Source organism: Danio rerio, chromosome 4, assembly GCF_049306965.1.
Source record: "Danio rerio strain Tuebingen ecotype United States chromosome 4, GRCz12tu, whole genome shotgun sequence".
Lineage (NCBI taxonomy): Eukaryota > Metazoa > Chordata > Actinopteri > Cypriniformes > Danionidae > Danio > Danio rerio.
Genome location: NC_133179.1, coordinates 8,631,740 through 8,654,880, shown reverse-complemented (window position 1 = coordinate 8,654,880; position 23,141 = coordinate 8,631,740). Strand labels below are relative to the sequence as shown.

The 23,141-nt window shown below is 35.4% G+C and overlaps 1 protein-coding gene and 1 long non-coding RNA gene across 51 annotated transcripts in view; both read left to right on the top strand.

The window, feature by feature from the left end:
- The window catches only part of LOC141381588 (uncharacterized), a 57,194-nt gene extending 47,327 nt beyond the window's left edge, over window positions 1–9,867 (top strand). The window contains exon 5 of the long non-coding RNA XR_012401884.1: window positions 9,122–9,867. This is a non-coding gene — a long non-coding RNA (uncharacterized lncRNA). The remainder of the gene's footprint in view (window positions 1–9,121) is intronic.
- Window positions 9,868–12,446: 2,579 nt separating this feature from the next.
- wnk1b (WNK lysine deficient protein kinase 1b) overlaps window positions 12,447–23,141 on the top strand; it is a 107,810-nt gene continuing 97,115 nt past the window's right edge. For all 50 annotated transcript variants that reach the window (XM_073947018.1, XM_073947012.1, XM_073947010.1 and 47 more), the window contains exons 1-2: window positions 12,447–13,053; window positions 14,625–15,829. In XM_073947018.1, coding sequence (XP_073803119.1) covers window positions 15,092–15,829 — 738 coding nt within the window. In that variant the 5' untranslated portion in view covers window positions 12,447–13,053; window positions 14,625–15,091. The remainder of the gene's footprint in view (window positions 13,054–14,624; window positions 15,830–23,141) is intronic.

Below are 23,141 nucleotides of genomic sequence, written 5' to 3'. Positions count from 1 at the left end.
TGTGTGGAGTTTGCATGTTCTCCCCGTGTTCATGTGGGTTTCCCTAGGTTCTCCAGTTTTCCCCCACAAGTGCAAAAACATGTGGTATAGGTGAATTGGGTTGGCTAAATTGACCGTAGTGTATGTGTGTGAATGAGTGTGTATGGATGTTTCCGAGTGATAAGTTGCAGCTGGAAGGGCCCTTTCAGCTGCAACCCATCACTGGGAAAGGGTGTATATATAGTCCGGATAATCAATAATAATGAGAGTCAGCTGTACATGTATGATCAGTGGAGAAAGGTGACTGGTGTGTGTAACGGCATGCAGGGATTTGTAGTTCATGGATGAGCTTGTAGTTCACTAGAGATCTTCCAAGAAGTGATTGCTAGTGTATTAGTCAGTTTATTCATTCATTTTCCTTCAGCTTATTCCCTTATTTATCTGGGGTCGCCACAGCAGAATGAACCACCAACTATTCCAGCATATGTTTTACCCAGCGGATGCCCTTCCAGCCACAACCCAGTACACACACACCAATATAGTTAATTTAGTTTTTTCAGTTCACTTATACTGTATGTTTTTGAGAAACCAGAGCGCCAAGGGGGAAACCCACATTAACATGAGGAGAAGATGCAAACTCAACACAGAAATGCCAACTTGCCCAGCCAGGATTCAAACCTGTGACCTTCTTTCTGTGCGGCGACATTGCTAACCACTAAGCCACCATTTACAGTGATGTTTAACTTATTATTATTAGTCAGTTTGACTGATGTAAGTCGATTTAACTTAAAAAGTTCATTTGATTCAACTCAAAAAAATAAAGGAGGCAAGAATGTTTTATTCTTGCCATGGAGATGCTCCCATATACTAGATTACAGTGAGCATCTGTCCGGTATTAAACCACGAAATGGATATTTTCATCTGAGACGACAGTGACCTGCTTGTTTTCTTGTTAGCAATTATCCGAGCGAGGCATAACGTCCCATTATGCCGTCACAATAGTGATTTGACTCACAAAGTCGAGAGGGAGAAGAATAATTGCTGTAATTACAGACACAGAGAGGATCAGCTGAAGAAAAGCGTGCATCAAAAGAAGCAGATCTTCCTGAAAGGTAAAGGCCTTGAGCGGAGGAACCGCCTCTGTTTAGGGTGCGGGTTGACAGAGGGTCCTTTCAGCCGCAAAGCCCTGATGCAGGTATGTTAAACATGCCAGTGTTTGCTGAGTTTCAGGTGGAGAAAAAGCAGCCAAAAAGAGCACAAGCATCTTGTGAGAGGATGATAGATTGAAGTCATTTTTTACCTTCAAAATGAAAGGGGGTGGTAGGTGCGCAGTGGGTAGTCAGCTCACAGCTAGAAGGTAGCTGGTTCAAGCCTCGGCTGGGTCAGTTGGCATTTCTTAGTGGAGTTTGCATGTTCTCCCCGTGTTCACTTGGGTTTCCTCCGGGTGCTCTGGTTTCCCCCAAGTCCAAAGACATGTGGTACAGGTGAATTTAATAAACTAAATTGTATGTATGTGTGTGAATGAGTGCTCACTTAAAACATTTGGGTTAATAATAACCCAACAGGTAACCCAATGATGGGTTGTTTTGGCACCGACCTGTTGTTAGGTTATTTTAACCCAATCCATTGGGTTGTTAAGGTTAACTCAACAATTTGGGTTACAAAAATAACTAATTTGTTGGGTTATTTTGCCAAAAAATAGTGGCTTAACCACTAATATCACAAATATGTTCATCATTTCCTCCCAAAAAAACTATTGAAATGAACACGGAGTTAGAGAGAGTGCTTTTATCCGTATCGTCTATAAAGCGCGTCTGTAAACACAACAGGAAGAGGTAATTTGATTAAAAATAAACATTTTATTACGTGTGCATATTAATACAGCTGTTCTGTCGGGTAAATCAGTTGACTGTTGAAATTCCAAATTTTTAACTAAACTGGTTGAGTTATTAAATAAATAACCCAACAAAGGCTAAAAATAACCCAACAAAGCACCAAACATTTAACCCTGGTTGAGTTATTAATAATAAAAAAAAACAATAAAGGTTCAAAATAACCCAACAATTTTTAGAGAATGTGTGTATGGACTCTAAAAAAATGTTGAGTTATTTATTTAACCCAATTGTTGAGTTAAACATATTTGGTGCTTTGTTGGGTTAGTTTTTAACCTTTATTAGGTTATTTATTAATAACTCGACTAGTTGAGTTAAATATTTGGTGCTTTATTTGGGTTATTTTGAACCTTTTTTAGTTTTTTTTTTATTTATTAACTCAACCAGTTGAGTTAAAAATTAGAATTTCCACAGTCAACTGATTTAACTGACACAAAACAGCTGTATTATGCGGGCAAAATGTTGTTTTTGCAATATTTATTTAAGCTATAACACAATAATATTGTTGTTATTTTTTTTATCAAATTACTTCTCCGTTACGTGTTTTTTATATCTGTTTCACCATCCAAGACCATCTTTTAAAAGCGTTTTGATGTGGTTAAAATTTATTGAACATTGTGGAAACTGAGTAAAGCTTGCTGCAGCTGCTGGACTGTCTCTACAGCACACAGAGCTCCATATTCTGCTCCATCAACACATGATTTTCTGCTTACACAGTTTATAACGGTCTGTACTTTGTTCCGTTTATTCATTGTTTGTGATTCTTGATTTATTTTAACAAAGGTGTCTGGAATTTAAAATGTAATGGAAATGAAGCCTTTTTTATATTTTTGAAAACTCTATGTTATTTATTTACACAGTTATAATTATAAAATGAATAATAGTACTACTAATAGTAGCAGAATGGAAAAAATATATAATTTAATCAAATTAACCCAATGCATTGGGTGATTTTGTAAGCATAGTAAAGTGGTAAAAATGTAAAAGTTTTCCTTGTCTTCTCTACAGAATTCAGAAAAGTGGTTAAAAGTGGTCAAAAGATAAACGGTATAAACAAAAAAAGTGCCTCCCTCGTCTATCTGTGATCTGATCAACCAAACACTTCCTAATAATATGAAATGTAAGGCCAACTCCAGTCTCTCCAATAGTGTATAGTGTACACCCACACATTAGCTCTCACAGTAGACCAGATTCCATCATGGATGGCAGGGTTATTTTAGGCCTCATAGTGGTCATCTGCTCTGACTCAGTGCTTGAGGTTACATGCAGAGATGTTTCGGGCACAAGCTGAGCACAAAGAGCCACAAATGCCACGTGTCCGCCAGTATTGCAGCTGTAATGGCACTGGGCCCATGAACTGTGTCAGTGACTGAAGCTTCTAATGCTTCATTGTGTATTTTAGGAGAGCAGCGATTAAGTGACCAGCACGAGTTGTCACTGTAGTAATAGTCTAATGTGTGCGTTTAGTTTGAGTGAAACTTAAAAGCACAATTTGTGTTTACCTTTTCATGAAAAGCCGATGGTTTGAAACAAATCTTCTCTTGATTGTGATATAATTATAAGAGAATTAATAATAATTTTGACTTCAACTGTAGTTAAACAGGCATTTCAGATTTTGAAATATATGTTGCATATTTGACATACTGTATATTAAGTGAACTCCAAATATGAAATTGAACGTCAGATATGTAATTTGCATGTATTTCCATAGATCAGATTCCTATACAGGGTTGCAAATATTTTGTTGAATGCTGAAAGTGCTAGCCATTGACATCCATAGACTTTAATGCAATCAAAAAGATTGTGTCTACATCTCTCTAAATGTAAAGTGCCTTTGTATATCTTAAAAATATTGTTTTTTTTTCTGTCATGACATTTTTACAGTGCAAAGAAAAGGTGATCTTTAATAATTGAAGATATTTGACTTAATGAGTGTTTAAAAAAATCCTGTCAAATGCCTTTTATTCAGAGCCAATATGAAAATACAAACAATTTTTGAGCATCATCCGTTTTGGTGGTTGAATTAACAAAACAACATTAATAGACAAGGCCCTCTATATTTTATGAATGACGTCTCTTGTGTTTACCAAAGCTTTTTGTTTGATTTTAATTGATTACTTTTTAAAATAACTGGTTTAAATTACAATATCGTCGGTGCCAATGGCGTAGTGGTTAGTGTGTGGAATTACACTGTAAAAAATGCTGGGTTCAACACAATCAGTTTTAGTTCATGCAAATTAAAGCAATTAAGTTTTTCCAAAAACAGGGAAAAACATCTATCATCAATTTAAGTGTGCTGCTGAAACAGATATAAAAACACGACATGGAGTACTAAAAAAATACATATAATTATTGCGTTAGATCTAAAATAAACCTTAAATGCAAAAACAACATTACATGCGTGCGCATATTAATACAGCTGTTTTGTCAGATAAATCAATCGACTGTTAAAACAAAATAAAAATTTAATCCAACTGGTTAAGTTATTAAATAAATAACCCAACTAAGGCTAAAAATAACCCAATAAAGCACCAAATATTTTTAATTTGACTATTGGGTTAAATAAATAAGCCAACGTTTTTTAGAGTGCGTGTGTATGCACAAGTTTTTATTTAACCCAGTTGTTGAGTTGAACATATTTGGTGCTTTGTTGAATTATTTTCAACTTTTTTTAGGTTATTTTTTACTAACTCAATCAGTTGAGTTAAATATTTGGGGCTTTATTGGGTTATTTTTAACCTTTATTGGGTTATTTATTTAATAACTAAACCAGTTGAGTTAAATATTTGGGGCTTTATTGGGTTATTTTTAACCTTTATTGGGTTATTTATTTAATAACTAAACTAGTTGAGTTAAATATTTGGTGCTTTTACTGGGTTATTTTTAACCTTTATTGGGTTATTTATTTAATAACTAAACCAGTTGAGTTAAATATTTGGTTTTACACTGTAAAAAATGCTGGGTTCTACACAATCAGTTTTAGTTCATGCAAATTAAAGCAATTAAGTTGTCCCAAAAACAGCCTCAAGAATTGTGTTGTTTCAGCTCATTCGATGTAGGTAGTTTAAACAAACAGCAAACGTCATTTTGTTGACTGCAGAGCTAAAAACTATTATTGGTATTGTTATCAATGCTGCTTATTTCTTTTAACTGAAACTTTTTTTTTCATAATTCTTTAATAAAGATTATGTTTAAATGGACAAACCTTAACAATTTAACTTACATAACAAAACCAGACAAACATATTATAACAATAACAGGAACATGAGTGTACAAAAAGACCAAAATAGAGACTTAATTAATAAAATATTTATCCAAACAAAAACCTTCCCTGACACTGAAACTTCTGGATAGCGTTTCCACTGTAAAACCCCAAAAATAAAGGTAACTCAAGTCGTTTGAGGAAAGCAATTGCAACAAAAATTTAAGTTCAAAATCTAATCCTAATGAGTACTGTGAACTTAATCCACTTGAGTAGACGAAGCAATTTGAGCACAGTAAACCCAATAAATGAAGAGAACTCAAACCAACTGCTGTTAAGGCAACTCAAACCGTTTAGGGAAACTGATTGCGACAAACCATTTGAGTTAATCTACTAATCTGCTTTATATGAGTCTTGTGAACTTACTCCATTTAAGTTGAAGTAATGAGGTATTTAATTAACTCAATACCTTCAGCACTGAGTTCAAAACTCTCTTCAAATGAGTAGAATTAACTTTCAGTCAATTTTGAGTTCACTACACTCATTTAATTTAATTAAGCTGACTGTTGGGTTTTACAGTGTAAGGACTTTTGCTGTTTGTTCATACTACTTATTTAAAATAAATGTGTGTCGAAATAACACAATTCTTAGGTTTCTTGGGGGTCGACTTAATTGTTTTTTTTGTTTAATCCACTTAAATTTGTAAAAACAACTAAGCTAATTTAATTGTTTTGTGTTTGGGCGACATGAAAGAATTGTGTGAAACCCTGCATTTTTTACAGTGTATGAAACAGACATGTTTTTTTAAGCAGTGTATGACCCAACTTGAGGTATTTCCCTTTAGTTAATCAGCAAAATAGCTTTTAATGGCTTTGCTTTCCTATACAGTATGTAAAGACAACAGTCTCCACCCAGTCCCCAAACACCACACATGCTGCTGTACATTGTGTCCCCTCGGCTCTATAGCATCTAACAGGACCTGCTTTAAAGCAGCAGGAACAAAAACACAAATTTGATCTGTCGTCACTTCATTCTGTCAACTGCAGAGCATTGGAGCATTTCCAAAACTGCTGCTTCACATGTGTTATGTCAGACCCCCATTGTGTTTTGTGTTACGACCAAGTTATGCAATGCAAAGAGTATTTACTATAGGATCCAATCTAACATTTTCCTGAAGCAGTTTCTTTGCTTGCATCATTAACATGGTTTTTCTTGTGCTGAAATATTTCCTTGCACATAATCTGGGGGTCGGGGGTATTTTTTCCTCATGTATATCAGCTGATTTGCATGTAAGCCTCCTGAAAGATTAGCATGTGTGGACATCTCTTTACACTGGAATGTTAAACTTTCCGACAGGCATTTGACATGGTGACTTCAAGATAACCCTGCATACACTCATTTAGATTAGCTTGGGCATTGTGATGGTCTCAGAGTAAATATTTACCTTCCGGAGGGTATGGGTATCTTAAATACACAATATCCTTAGACATCCTGCATAATGTTTGAAATTATCTTTATCATGACGGATCATCAAATGCACTGTTTTTTCTCTCTCGCTCATTACCACCGCCATGTGGACTAGCTGGTGTACTGAAGCTACAACATACTAGATGTTGATCCTTACAGATTTTTGCTTAGGTAATTTCCTAAATAAACTTACAGCAAATCTAAAAAATAAAGATTTAAGATCTCATTAAAGGGATAGTTCACCCAAAAAGTTAAATTTTGTCATCATTTTTCACCCTTCACAAAATAAGAACAACAACAAAAAGAGTTACTTTGAAAAATGTTGCAAACCTGTAACTATCGACCTCCCTAGTTTTTCTTTTACTGTGTAAGACATTGGTTATAGGTTTTTAACATTCTTTAAAATATCTTCTTTTGTTTTCAACAGAAAACTTATGAAGGTTTGACACCGCTTGAGTAAACAATGACATTTTTATTTATTTTTTCACCCTTCACAAAAAGAGAACAAAAAATGAGCTGTTTTGAAAAATGTTGGAAACCTGTAACCATTGACTTCTCTAGTATATATATATATATATATATATATATATATATATATATATATATATATATATATATATATATATATATATATATATTTATTTATTTATTTTATTTTAATTTTTTTTTATTAGGTGTCTTAAATCATAAGCAGATCATTTTATAGATTCTATTATAGAATAAATGTACTGAAAATCATTGGTTACAGGTTTACAACATTCTTTGAAATATCTTTTTTTGTGTTCAACAGAAAAAAAGAAACTTATTAAGATTTGAAACTGCTTGAGGGTGAGTAAATGATGACACATTTTTTTTTAGATTTTCACCCTTAACAAAATAAAAAAACAAAAAAAAGAGTTACTTTGAAACCTGTAACCATTGGCTTCCATAGTATTTGCTTTTTCCTACTATAAAAGTCACTGGTTACAGGTTTCTGACATTTTTCAAAATAATTTATTTTGTGTTCATAAACTCATAAAGGTTTAAAAACCGCTTGAGAGTGAGTAAATGACGACTATTTATATTTTTAGCCTTCACCTGAAACATGCAACCATTGACTTCCCTAGTATGTTTTTTTTTTTTGTGTGTGTTGGTATATTTAAACTCTTATTATTAAATGGCATTTTGTTAGGTGTCTTCTGTAAATCATAAGAAATAAATGTACTGTAAATCATTGGTTACTGGTTTCCAACATTCTTCAAAATATCTTCTTTTGTGTTTAACAGGAAAAAAGAATCTCATAAAGGTTTGAAACCGCTTGAATAAATGATGACACATTTTCATTTATATTTTTCCTCCTTCGCAAAAAGAAAACAAAAAGTGAGTCATTTTGAAAAATGTTGGAACCCTGTAACCATTGACTTCCATAGTATTTGTTTTTTTCCTACTAAGGAAGTTATTGATTGCACACTGTAAAAAAAAAAAGTTGATTCAACTTAAAATGTTATGATTATTTATTTTTATTTATCTTTTTTTCAAGAGTTAACAATACAGAACATCAAAACAAAGCAGCAAACAAACTAAATTAAAACATACACAGTATATAAAATAAATAAGTCAAATAAAAATAAATAAATGAATAAATAAAAAGGGAGGCGATACAGTATAAACCAGTGGGAAAAAAACATCAACTTAAAATTTTAAGGCAACCAGCTTTAGGACATTTTTGAGTTGTCTAAACATTCAGCCCAAGTACTGAACTTGACTTGATTTAAGTTGAGTTAACTCAAAAATTCCCTGAAGCTGGTTGCCTGACATTTTAGGTTTAGTTAGGTAAAGTTTCTGACATTCTTCAAAACAACCAAAAAGAAAACTGATAAAGGTTAAAAAGCGCTTAAGGGTGGGGAAATGAAGACACGTTTTTATTCATATTTTTCACTATTATTTAATAAAAGAGAACAAAAAAAGTTATTTTTAAAAATAATGGAAACCTGTAACCATTGACTTCCATACAGTAGCATTTGTTTTTTCTACTGTGAAAATCACCAGTCACAGGTTTCCAACATTCTTCGAAACATCTTCTTTTGTGTTCAACAGAAAAAAAATCTTAAAGGTTTGAAATTGCTTGAGAGTAAGCAAATGATGACACATTTTTATTTATATTTTCATCCTTCACAAAAAGAGAACAAAAAAGTAATTTGAAAAATGTTGGAAACCTGTAACCATTGACTTTCATAGTATTTCATAGTTTTTCCTACTGTGTAAGTAATTGATTACAGGTTTCTGACATTCTTCAAAACATCTTCTTTTGTGTTTAACCTAAAAAGGAAACTCATAAACGTTTGAAACCACTTGAGTAAATGATGAAACATTTTTATTTATATTTTCATCGTTCACCTGAAACCTGTAACCATTGGCTTCTCTAGTATGTGTTTGTTTTTATTCTGGTATATATAAACTCTTATTAGACTAAATGGCATTTTATTGTGTCTTAAATCATAAGAACATTCTATTATAGATTCTATTATAGAGTAAATGTACTGTAAATCACTGGTTACAGGTTTCTGACATTCTTTAAAATATCTTCTTTTGTGTTTTTCAGAAAAAAGGATACTCATAAAGGTTTGAAACCGCTTGAGTAAATGATGACACCTTTTTATTTATATTTTTGGGGAGAACAACCCCTTTCTTACTCAGACGAGTGTTAAATTTCCAGATGCTCTCAATTGACCTGTATGTCAACACAGCTTAATCACTGCCTTTATTTGGGAAGGGGGGAACTAAGTGTACCCTTCCCCGTCAGTGCATCAGAACAAACAGCCTCTCGGGGTTCAGTCAAAGACACATACCGTGATCTCGACACCTTACTGTCTTACTCGATTTTGCCCATCATTGGACCTCACAGGTGGTGTTGGGTAGCAGCAGGGCCTCCATGGAGAATCCGTGATGTTACGAAAGATCCTTCTCAGAAATATAAAGAAGAAAAACAAATATATTGGGTTATAACGGGTACACTATAGCAATATTCCTGGACTTCAAAATGTTTAAATTTTCTTTCTGAGCAAAGAGAATAAATCTGAAGACACAAATGCCATTCAGTGTAATAATAGTTTATATATGGCCAAAAATTTGACAAAAATTAGTTGATGACATAGTAAAAAATTATATTTGAGGATCACAAGACTACTTATATAAGAATATTCATTATTATTTGTCATTAATTGTCATTTGGAATCAGATCAGAAAAAAGTTTCTTTTTTCATAAATATATGTTATGATGAATGATGATGGCACTTTTTATGATGTGTATTTTGTGTATTTGAAATATTAAAGTTGACATTATTTGCATTTATTGTGCTTGCTGTATATTTAAAACAATATTAATAATTTGATACAAACAACTTGATAAAAAAATACTCTCATACTTTTATTAAATTCAGAAAAGCACAAAATGTAATGTATTTTTGCAATATTCCCTCAAAAAATAAAAACAAACAAACAAACAAATTAATTAATAAAATAATTAATTTAATAAACAAACAAACAAATAAATAAACAAGTAAATAAATAAATAAATAAATAAATAAATAAATAAATAAATAAGCAAATAAATAAATTAGTAAATAAATCCCCAAATTCCTGCATAAATAAATGCAGAATTAATTAATACTGCAGGCTGATTTTCTTATTCCAACCACATTTGTGTAATTTATTTAAATATTTATCAGCCTACACTATTAATATTTATTTGTATATTTATTTATACAGGAATTTGTAAATTGTATATATTTATTTGCATATTTATTTATTCGTTATTTTATTTATACAGGAATTTGTGCATTTATTTGTTTATTAAATCATTTGTTTATTATTATTTATATTTATAGGATAAAACCTGCAAAAACAAATAAACAAATACGAAAAAAAAATATATTGTTTAGAAATTACAGTTAAATAAATCTACAAATTCTTGCATAAATAAAATAATAAAGAAATAAACATGCAAATAAATAAATAAATGAGTAAATAAATCTACAAATTCCTGCATAAATAAAATAATGAATAAATAAATAAATAAATAAATAAATAAATAAATAAATAAATAAATAAATAAATAATAAAACATTAAATAAACAAATTTGCTAATAAATGAATAAATAACTATACACAAATGTCTGCATAAACAAAACAGTAAATAAATAAGTAAATACACAAATAAATAAATAAATAAACAAATAAATAAATGTATATATAATTCTACAAATTCCTGCATAAATAAATTTACAAATAATTAATAGTGTGGTGTGAAAGGGGAAAAAATCTACTTTCAGTTTAGTATTTCCTTATTCCCCCAACATCTGTGTAATTTGTTTAATTTTTAGTCTGCTCACACTATTTATTTATTTATTTATGCAGGAATTTGTGGTTTTTAATATATATTTATAAAAAAAAAAAAAAAAAAAAAATATATATATATATATATATATATATATATATATATATATATATATATATATATATATATATATATATATATATATTTATTTATTTATTTACATGTTTATTTATTGTTTTATTTATGCAGGAATTTGAGGATTGATTAATTAATTAATTAATTTGCATATTTATTTATTGTTTTATCCATGCAGGAATTTGAGGATTGATTAATTAATTAACTTGCATATTTATTTATTGTTTTATTTATACAGAAATTTGAGGATTCGTTAATTAATTAATTAATTTATTTGCATATTTATTTAGTTGGATATTTATGCAGGAATTTGAGGATTAATTAATTAATTAATGTATTTATTTGCATATTTATTTATTGTTTTATTTATGCAGAGATTTAAAGATTAATTTATTTATTTATTTGCATATTTATTCATTGTTTTATTTATGCATCGATTTGAGGATTAATTAATTAATTTATTTAATTATTTGCATATTTATTGTTTCATTTATGCAGGAATTTGCGGATTTGTTAATTAATTTAATTATTTGCATATTAATTTAATGTTTTATTTATGCAGGACTTTGAGGATTTGTTAATTAATTAATTTATTTATTTGCATATTTACTAATTGTTTTATTTATGCAGGACTTTGAGGATTTATTTATTATTTTATGTATTTATTCACATATTTATTTGTTTATTGTTTAATTATCCATAGGTTTCATCCTCCATACTTTTTATTAAATTCAGAAGTGCACAATAAATACATTCATGACATAGTCATTGTTGTGGTAGTATCAGCAGTAGTAGACATTATAGTAGTAATAGTTGTAGTTGTGACTGTAGTAGCAGCAATAGTAGTTGTAATATAAGAAACTTTATGTAGTAGTAGTAGTTAGTGTAGTACTTGTGATTTATTATCATTGTCATTTATTATTACTGTTGTCCTTTCTTTCTTTTTACTGTCATTATTACTATCATACATTACTAAGCATTGTTGTTACTCCCTAACTCTGACTGGTTTCTTTTTTATCTGTTTTACTTGTATCTGCGATACTTGATTCATTTATTGGCTGATATTGTTCCTAATGTATGTAATCTGACCTTTCCACCAAGTTACCTTTACATGGACACACACACACACACACACACACACACACACACACACACACACACACACACACCTAACAGTACCTGACTATATTGTATTTGTTTTGTTTTTTATAGTTGTTTTATTATGGTTTTTTGTTGATGTTTTTTTTTTTTTTGTATTTGTATGATCCCAATTTATGTACTTTTTTGCATATTCTAATGAAAAAAAAGAAGTGCACAATAAATGATGTTTTTTTAATATCTACCCAAATAATGAAACAAACAAATAAATAAATAAACAAATGGACTCGGGAAGGAAACAGTGACCTCTTCAGGCGGCTTCACGCCACTGTCGGCTGGCGCTGTGCTGTCAGTATTCAGTGGGAGGGTAGACAGCAGCAGCCTCGGAGCTAAAACCAACGTGACAGACTGGAGTCTTAATAACACCACCCGAACCAAGAGCAGCAGTAACAGACAAACCCCGAATGCTGCATATGGAGACTACTGGATGTCATTTGTCGACTGCTGCTGCGTAAGGATAACGATTTCGCCGGTTCGACAGCCGCGAACGCAAACTGCAGTGGATGTTGTTGCATTGTTCACGTGAAAGGGAGAAAAATCCGTGGGTTCAGCGGATCCGCGTGCAGTCCACCGGAACCGGACACTGTTGGTGATTTGTCATGATGTTTTATCACGGGATACATCATCGTTACGCTGGATACCGATTTCATTAAAACCATCACATCGCGCTGGATTCAACAGCCCCGTGTTGAACTTGGCCTGTAGAGCAAAACAGCGCGATGAACGCGAAGCTGTGCTAACTTAAATCTATTGGATTTATGTTTTCTTGTTTATAGTCGTCATCATATTTTGCCTTCGTAACAGTTTGGCGATTATCTCACTTAAATTATTCGCTCGGTCAACTCGAGCAACTGCAGCTGTCGCTTTGTCTACATCAGCGGGGAATGGATATGACGATACGAAAGGTAATCGCTGGCCAGCCTCCTATTTACTTATTGCAGCCAAATGTATTGTAGATAGCTATAAGCCATCTGATAATTGTGTGTTGACATGATAAATACACCCGGTATATGTGCTGTGTTGTATGTGGGAAGCGCGTGTATTCGTACGCGCTTCCTGTTCAATAAACGTTATTAAAGGTGCGCGACGTTATTTTAAGAGCAAACTCGAGACCTCAAGAACCAACGGTTGTCGTCACTTGACAACATTGTATAAACGCATCTTACATTGTGTGTTGCTTGTAATCGTTTAAAATTGCTAAATGCTTTTGAGTGTTGTGCTTTACAGTTATAAAAATCCCCCAAATCTCAGCTGGCCACCACACGTAACCAGGGCGACCCGTCTCGCGACCCCCGCGTGCGCAGTAGACGCGTTCATCTGCCATGCCGTGTTTTTGTTTTGTTGACATTTTGACGCAATGTATTATATAATTTACGGTTTTACGATCGGAACGGAACACCTGGCTGACTCAGTGTCCAAAAAAAGGCCTGGGAATCGTTGGCTTGAGCCAAGCAGTGACACGGAGAAAACGAGTCGGCATATGATTCTGAGAAACGCTGTAAAGGCAGTACTACAGTCCAATATGTTGCTACATTTGCATTTAATGTGAATATTTATTAACATGATGAACAGTTAGGGCTGTCTTTAGTTGTTATATGTTAATATTTGTCATTTCTTAGTTTATTCTTTATGTGTCAGTCTTCAGTTGTGTAATCATACCTATTAAAGGGATAGTTCACCCACAAATTACCATTATTTGATCATTTACTCTCCCTTCACTTGTTCAAAACCTGTTTGAGTTTCTTCTGTTAAATACATTTAAAAAAAAAGCTGGAAACCTGTCCATTGTATTTGATTTTCCTTCTTCGGATGTCAGTCATTACGGGTTTACAGTTTTTCTTAACAAATCTTCTTCAGTGTTCGACAGAAGAAACTCTGGTTTGTAACCACTTGAGAGTAGGCATGGGATGATAACCCTTTTTAGGGTATACCGCCGTCAAAAGTCAAGGTTTTAAAACTGGCAAAGTTTCAGCTATACCATTCCTAAGGTATGATTAAGGATTTTTAATATATATATTTTTCACTTGTTTAGGAGAACAGTATCTCCAGCAGAAATGATATGCAAAGATGCTGTTTTTTTAATAGTAAAGAAATCTGTGTTTTTAAAACAAACGAAGACGGCAGAAGTCAATTATTCATTTGAATTATTTAGCCTGACATGTTTACCGCTCCAAATTTTTAAAAATGTTTCCCAAATTTAAAAATATTGTGTTCAAAAGAGAAAAAAGTTTTTGTTTTTTACCCAGACATTTAAAAACAATATATTTTAGAGCAGTAATCACAATACCGTGATACCCTGAAACCGTGATATTTAAATCCAAGGTTATCAAACCATCAGAATCTTATACCGGCCCATGCCTACTTGAGAGTAGCTAGTAAAGCATCAGTTTTAGGCGAACTATACCTTTAGAAAAGATTTAAATGCTTAAATAAATGTGAAAGCTAAAATAATATGTTCTTTGTATGTCTCTTGTAGTACATCTGAACCTGGTTTTGGGTTTCGGAGCCAGGTTTCCTGCACCTTGAAGGTCTGAAGAACATCAAGGCCTTTGCCCTTTTTCCTTTTAAGGTTCCTTATGCCCAATGACGGCTGTCTCCGGGTCACTGCAGGATGGATGAAGTGGATTTGACAGTTTTTGTCTGTCACCATCAGTGCTTGCCTCTCAGTAACTGTGTCTTGTTCTTTTACGTTTATAAAAGAACACCTCCTCTCTTGGGCTCTGGCCCTTTACACTGTAAGAGTAACTGTTAGTAAGGAATACCCCACGGAGGGGGCCTTCCAGCAAACTCTGTGGTTCACGTGAGCGTTTATTTTTTTCTCAATCTTTTTGTGCCACAGTTGAAAGCAAGAGCAGGAAATTTACGCAAAAGGTCAAAGTTTACATTTACGCTTTTTTCCAAAATTATTTATTTATACGTTCAAGTTTATTTTTCCCTGGAAAGATGTCATCGGAAAATCCCAACAAGGTGGTGACCTTCTTGGCCCCGCCACCTCCAAAGAATGTGAATGGCTCCGGTTCAGACTCGCTGGTTGGTGAGAAGCTAGACACGGAGGTCAGAAAGCGACGCCACACCATGGATAAAGATCTGAAGACGGCCGAGCATAGATTTTTCAGACGTAGCGTCATCTGTGACTCCAATGCCACAGCCCTTGACTTGCCCAGCAAGGCCTGCATCCTCACCTCACCTCCAGACTGCGAGCAGTTTGTTATACCCACGGTGCTGAGTTCGACCCCTGATGTAACTCTTGACACCCAAACAGTAGTTTCGGCGGCCGTAGTGGAAGAACGTTCAGAGGATGAAAGACGTGCTGGGGTTGAAGGGATTGTGGAGGTACAGAGTCCTTCTGTGCAGGATGCAGGCTCAAGGCAGAGTGAAGTCCTTGGGAAGGTGGAGACCGAGCTCAGTGATGTTGGTGACAAAGAGCAAGAGAGTCGAGTGACAGACAAGCAGGAGGAGGAGGAGAGAGGGGTGGCGAAGGCCCGTGCTGAAGCTGAGCTGAGGGAGGCTGTGAAAAAGGAGCAGGACGAAATTGAAGAAGTCGAGACCAAAGCTGTGGGCACCTCTCCTGATGGCCGCTTCCTCAAATTTGACATCGAAATTGGACGTGGATCATTCAAAACGGTCTACAAGGGCTTGGACACAGAGACAACAGTGGAGGTGGCGTGGTGTGAACTTCAGGTAAGAAACAATCCTGTTATCAATCTCTGCAGCCTTGGTTAATTGTAGCAGGCGCTCATGCTGTTTGATGTGAATTGCAAAAGCTTTAAACTGCTGTTGTGAAACACAAACATGGGTTAGAAAACGAGTGCCAAAGTTAAACAGGAAGTCACATTTGTGAAACATGTTTGTATAGATTTGCGGTCATGGTTCTTATGGTGCCCCTACAGGATGTGGGTGAAGAAGTTGCTGGTTATGCCCAAATGATTTAGTAGGCATGTTGATCTTCTCAACTTGCATCCGTTAAACTTTTGCTTAACTTAAGAGAGGTTAAAGTCATATAAAACATTGTTGCCATGACTATTTTGTCATAATATTATTATTATTTTTATCGTCATTGTACTGTAAATGGAAGACATAATATTTACTCATTTTAGCCACATCCAGCAATGCTAGGAATGCAAAGCACACTTGTTTTGAGTTACAAATTCCTTTCATGATAGAGTCAGGCTTGCATTTTTTGAAGCGTTTGAATTCATGTTTTTCTCGAACACAGATGCTATCCTTGCTGGATTTCATGCTGTTCATTACTACATTCCAAAGTGTGACACAGTGCTTGGTTTTCAGCTTTGCCACAAGAGACACTATAGTATTAACACATTGGTTCTCAGCCTTTTTGGCCCCGTGTAGTAGAGTGTTGTAGATGCGAGAACAAGTGGAGGATGCTAAATACATCCTTGGAAATGTTTTGAGCTTGTCCGCCCTCCCAAAGTAGTCAGAAACATAATTACATTCATAATGTTGATACTGGTTATGAAATGAATCCGACCGATTTCCTACTTTGTCATCTGACATCATAGGTTTGGTTAAAAAAAGTGAAGAGCGCAATGCCTTATTACAGTTCCTGATTTCCACTGATGAAGTGAAACAAAAACAAAAACCTTCTTCTCTCAAATGTGTCTTCTTTTTTGTCATTCGTATGTAAATTTTATAAGCTTATTTCAGAATATGAAATTATTTTACAACATATTTCTCAAACTCGATTCCTGGGGGGCCGTGGCTCTGCACAGTTTTGCTCCAACTCTAATCAGACACAGCTAATCCAACTAACCAAGGTGTTCAGAACTACTAGAGACTATTAAGCAGGTGTGAGTTGGAGGTGGTTGGAGCTAAACTATGCAGAGCTTCGACCCTCCTGGAATTCAGTTTAAGACACTTGTTTTACAAGATAACCTCCCCCAAAATGTTGTTAAAAGTGAACCAAATAAAATGCCAACTGTAAAAGGGGAATGCATCTATCTTCTCTACATTTGATCTAATTGACCATAACCAAACACTATAGAATACACAAGACATGTCACTCGTATCTTTTTGAATGGGTAGAAGTGTAACTGTCAGTATTGGTTAATAAAGCCCCGCCTACTAGTACAGGAGCCAATCATTGATCGCTATATGGTGAAAAAGCCCACCTTCTAGTACAGGAGCCAATCATCGATCGCTATAGGGTGAAAAAGCCCACTTTCTAGTACAGGAGCCAACCATCGATCGCTATATGGGGAAAAAGCCCACCTTCTAGTACAGGAGCCAATCATTGATCGCTATAGGGTGAAAAAGCCCACCTTCTAGTACAGGAGCCAATTATCGTTTGCTATAGACTGACAATGCTCTGGGGGAGGGGCTTGGACCAGACGTGAGTTTCTGCAGATTTTGTGTGATTTGGAGGTTTAGAAGTGAAACTAAAGACACAGTTGTTGTTTAATTTTATTGATGATTACTAATATGAAATTCAATCGTAAGCTTGGCAAGCAATTTTGAAGAATTTGATGTTCCCAATTTATAAAGAATGCCTGAGCATAGTGTCTGAGAGGTGTTTCAAAGATTGCCACAGAGTGGAATGTCTTGCCTTAAAAAGACTTTGCCATAACACAACTTAATAGCTTAGTTACAGCACTATGTTAATAATAACTTGCATCATACGATGTAACGGTTCAAACACCTTGAAGACTGAGGGATGTAACTGTCAGGTCAGAACAAGATTTCACTTTTACTTGATTTCCTGGACAGGATATTGGTCTAACACTCATATCTGGATGCTTATATACATTCATTGACCTTTTTACCTTCCTTGCAGAGCAATTTCAATTACAAAACCAAGAGCTGAGGTACATTTAAAGTTTTTAATAACACAGTGACATCTAAATCTGACAAATTAAGGTCTGGCAAGTGAAACAGACTCGGATCATGTTACATATAGACTCGAGTGTTTCCTCTAAGTATCACCCTTTCTGTTCATCCTAGTATCTGGTGTCTAGCCAGATAGATCTTTTCTGAAGCAAGTATAACTACACACAGATAAAGATGGATTGTTGTTAGCTGCCTGATGAAGATCCTTCCGCGCAAACTAAACCGTTATACACTGATACTAGGCTGTGTTAGTAATTCCTCCTAAGCACTCGTAGATTTAAACCGTTACATAAACATGTCAGAGCACATACGGATGAAAGTGTGCGAAATATGCTGCAAAGGGTGGGGTGGAAGACTGTGGAATGTAAGGGTGGATGGTGCCAGTGACGTCATGTTGGCACTGACAGGATGAGAGGATTGCAGGCAATGTGCATTGATGGAAGCAGAGTAGCATTATGATGTGGGGACACTTGCTTAAAGGGGGAAGTGCACTGCATTCATAGATTGATCAAGGCCTTTAGAACAACTCTTAAGTAATTCGAGGGTTAGAGGGCACGCAGGAGCAGAGGTCTGGCCATTGGAAACCCCCAGGTTGCTTTGACAAAGAAGAGAAGAAAGGCGAAGAGGGGGTGATGAATATCAGAACATAAGGGAGGGTTGGTTTTTGTCCGCCCACTTTCTCCATCTCTCTTTCGCTCTTTTTCCTTCACTTTCAGGATGCTTTTGTAGTCTTACTGGACATCAGTAAATGTGACTTGTCTTGGACGTAGAAGAGGAAAGAAGATTATCTTGTCAGCTTTGTTAATGGGCCATCTAAACGGTTTTATTTCCCAGAGCTGATTCATTTGCTGAGCTTTTTTTTTTGTTGTCCTCCCATTTGAGATCACTTGGGAATTGCTTTCGTTGCATAGATTGACTCAAACGTCTCCTCCTGTTTGGTTCTAATGTTCTCCAGCACTTCCATTAGGATGCAATTATTACATATTTAGTAGCAATTCAGTTACGTTATTGTGGTATCAGTTGTTTGGATAGTGGCTTTGGTTACCCGGCATGCATCAGTTAATCCATATCACTCTGAATAGATTTATTGGATCAAAAAGAGATGTAGTGTCTCTCTCGCCCTCATAGACTTGGTATGCGTTGAATCATAGATGAGCTATTAGACCCCCACAATTCATTCCTCATGGATTCAGGGAGATTCATGCCATGGCTCTCTTAATGGGAGCAGAGGCATCCCTTTATGCTTTTGTTTTTCTATTCAGCTGAATTATAATAGTAAAGACATGAAAGGCCGAGCAAGCGCTAAATGCGCTGTGAAGAGTTCAGTCCCCCTCTGCCTTTTTCTCAACATTGCCATCTATCTCTCTGCCAAATGTTTTCCTGAAATGTCACATAGTAACTGAGCAGAAACAAAGCAGGGTGCAGTCATAACATTTTGAATGCGATATTAATCCACCCTTAGCAAGCACCACGCAATATTACTCACACTTGTTTAACAAACCCCTGACCTTCAGTATTAAAGATTGCTGTGCGATTTGTAATGCGCAGTTTGTGGTACCAACATTGATGGTAGGTCAAAATAAGGGGTTTTGCTTCTCAAAGTGATCTGGCTTCTGAATTTCCACTGGCAGAAAATGAAATTCGTGGAAAAGTCCCATAAATATTTGACTTTGGCTGATAAGAAACTACCTAACAACCCAGTGTGGTTTGCACAGCAAGTACCACTCACATTTCCCTTCTGTTTCTTGTTCATCCCCGCCATAGGTGGATTTTCTTTGGTGTTTTTTTTGTGGGTAATGTTATTTTAATGCGCTAATAAAGTTGTAAGCTCTTTTTCATGAGCTTTTCCAGTAGTGGGAATGGAAACCACTTGCAATTAGTTGTCTAAACATATGCGCACACACTCACACAGGGTCCTATGTCCATATGTTGACTTTCTTTATACATGCATACTCTGATCCAGATGCAAGTTGTTGACAGGTATTGACCCCGAGCTATTTAAGACCATGCGGCTGTCATGACCTCAGCCTTATCGCCATATGCTGGCTATGAGATATCACAGTGCTGGAATTTGTGCGGGAGGTGCCTTAAGTCCAGGCCGGTATAAAAGAGACATGCCCCAGAGAGAGTGTCGTCATCTGTGAATAATGCAGAGGATGTGAAGGGGAACAGTTGAGGAAGAAATCCAATCCCATGGATCCTAGCCATAGCCGTTTCCCTTTTCATTGTTGAAATCCATTTTTTTTTTAAAGAAGTGAGAAAGACAAAGACAGGAGTAGCGCTTCCTTCATTTGCAAGCGCTGATCTCCTTCCTCATTTACAGTACTGGGCCTATATGTGTGTGTTTATCCATTGTGTGTCTTACACGGTCTGGAAGGAAAAAAGATGTCATCATAAATGGAAATACATGGAGGGCTTTGTCATTGTGAGATGCTATCTGATTGGAATTATGTTTCACTTGTGTTGTGCATTTTATCTCTTCTTAATGTGAAGTTTTCTTTTATTTTCAAAAATAATTTCTTTTTTTAACCTCATCAGCTGCGCCATGAGAGAGAAGTGTATGCAAAGTAGAAAATGTGTGCATTCATCACAAACTCTGACAGCTCCTAGCTTAAATAGATTTACTTGTCATTCTTGTCAAGTCTTGGTTTCACTTCTCAGAAGATCCGGGTCAGTGTCTGTCTGTTTTCTTTACTTCCTCCATGTAAATTAAGGGTGTCACGATCCTCCAAATCCTCGATTCGATTACATTTTCGATTCTAAAGGCACGATTCGATTTGATTTTCGATTATGAATAATAAATTAATTAATGACCAATTAATTATTTGTAGCCTACCCTTTAAACTACCTGACCTGCATGGTCTTTGTTTTACCCATAAACAAATCATACAGTAAATGAATAAAGGCAAGATACACACATAATTGCCACCTGTCAATCACTTTTTTTCTGCGGGACTCGTGAATAGGCAGTGATCTGTGTCGTTATAATGGCGTCGGTAAAAAAGACGCACAACCAACAGGAACCAGCCAACAGTATCTGAGGTGTGCGCTAAAATGACTAAGTACAAGTGAGTGAAAGACTGAAGCAGTCCTCTGACTGCCTGGACCTGCTGTCTGGAGCGCATGTGCGTCTGTGTGGTCACGTGATGTGCATTTTCAAAGGTAGAGAGGAAGGAGGGCTGCTCAGAAATGCTACACGCCACTGTGGATGTCAAATCGTTGTCGTTCTAAAATGCCATTTAAAAACAAAGACAGTGTAAACAGGGCCTGAGTGTGTACTTTTCACGAGCGGATTTGCAACGGGGGCGGGCGGAGGATCGCGATGCCGGTGTTGTCTATTGGACGAACCGTACTTAATACGTACATAGCAGAGCTTGCAAAACTGTGTTTTTTTTGTCGACAACACGAACGTTGTCAACATAACTCACTGGAAATGCAAAATGCTTACACACGGGCGACTTCATTAAAAGAGGAGAGGGTTTAAGTTCTGTCGACGGGTCTCATGCTTTTGCAGTTTAACAAGCACTTCAACAAGCCTGTTTTTTCCCCGCTTGGCAAGCCAAGCTGACGTGACATGGGGGCGTGGCAGCATCGACGATTCTATTTTTTGATTCGATAATCGAAATTGAGCATAAATTTCGATCGATTTCGATTAAAAATTGAAATTGTGACACCCCTAATGTAAATACTTAACAGGTATTTTAAGCTTATATAGTTTTGGGGGGCTAAAACTTATATTTTCTTTACATGGTTGATTGATTATTGATAACATTGGTTTTGACCAAAAAAAGGAAGCCATACCTTTGTTCCTGGTTCACAATGTCCTCTTTAAGCCATATCTTAAAGATGAAAAGACCCCCATCCACCCAAAAAAAACATCAGATTTTACATTTCATAAAACCAAAATGCACTTGTATATGTGAATACATGTTCAATAAACCCCTTAACGAACACTTGCACAAGTTAAATCTACTCAATGAACATACCCAGATTTCGAACAAATAGTTGGAGTAGGATGTTGCACCAAGTTTGGATGTACTCACCCTAGGTAGGTACAGTTGCCTTGAACCATGCCGAAGCACGATTGAATGCACTTGCACTGCATTTTGCCTTCCGAACCTAAGCACACCTACTTCATTGATGTGACTGTTCAGATTAAAATGAAGAGAAGTGCTGTCGCTCGGCACAGTAGAGATAGCTTTAGTTATATTGTTTTAGTCATTTGGGATGCAGTGACACGCAGTCGAACAGATCCACAACATTTAAAACTCATCAATTAATTTTGTGCTGCACGTATTAGGAGGTTTACTATATATGCAAATGACGTGCAGCGAGGGGTTTGGGTCTTTAATAAACTACAACAGTTTTGCCTACATTGAAAATGACGAATGATTAATAAATCAATTTGAAACAGTCTCTTAAAAGTAATGTCACGTCTTCAGTTTTGCGGTACAAGCATTATTTAAGTGTACCGTGCCACAGCCCAACTGAACTGCACTTTGGCACATCTCTTCCAACCGGACCAGGGCCAGCCAACTGACTTATCACACACTTGTCAAACTAACCGAGAAATGTGCCTGGGCATGGATCGGATAACATATTGTGAGTGCACCCTAACTCAGTTGAAAAGACCCTCATTGCTCCAAATAAACTATCAGACTTTACATTGCATATTTATTACGCAAGATTAAAACCATGTGCTTTTATATGTGAATACATGGGTAATTAACCACTGTAATGGGGCACTTGCACAAGTTTACTCAGTGAACATACCCATACACTACCTGACAAAAGTCTTGTCATCGATCCCAGTTGTAAAAGCAACAAGTAAAAACTTGACTTCTAGATGATCATTTGGAAAAGTGGCAGAAGGTCGATTTTTCTGATAAATCCTCACAAATACTGCAGAAGATATTGGAACCTGCATGGATCCAAGTTTCTCTTCAATTCTGGTGAGAGAAAAATCATGGTTTGGAGTTTCATTCAGTTTGTTGGCGTTCGAAAGGTCTGCAGAGTGGATGGTAACATCAACATCCTCAGGAATCAAGACATTTGTGCTGCCCATTACAATACAAACCACAGGAGAGGGCAAATTCTTCTGCAGGATAGCGCTCCTGATACTTCAGCTTCCACATCAAAGTTCCTGAAA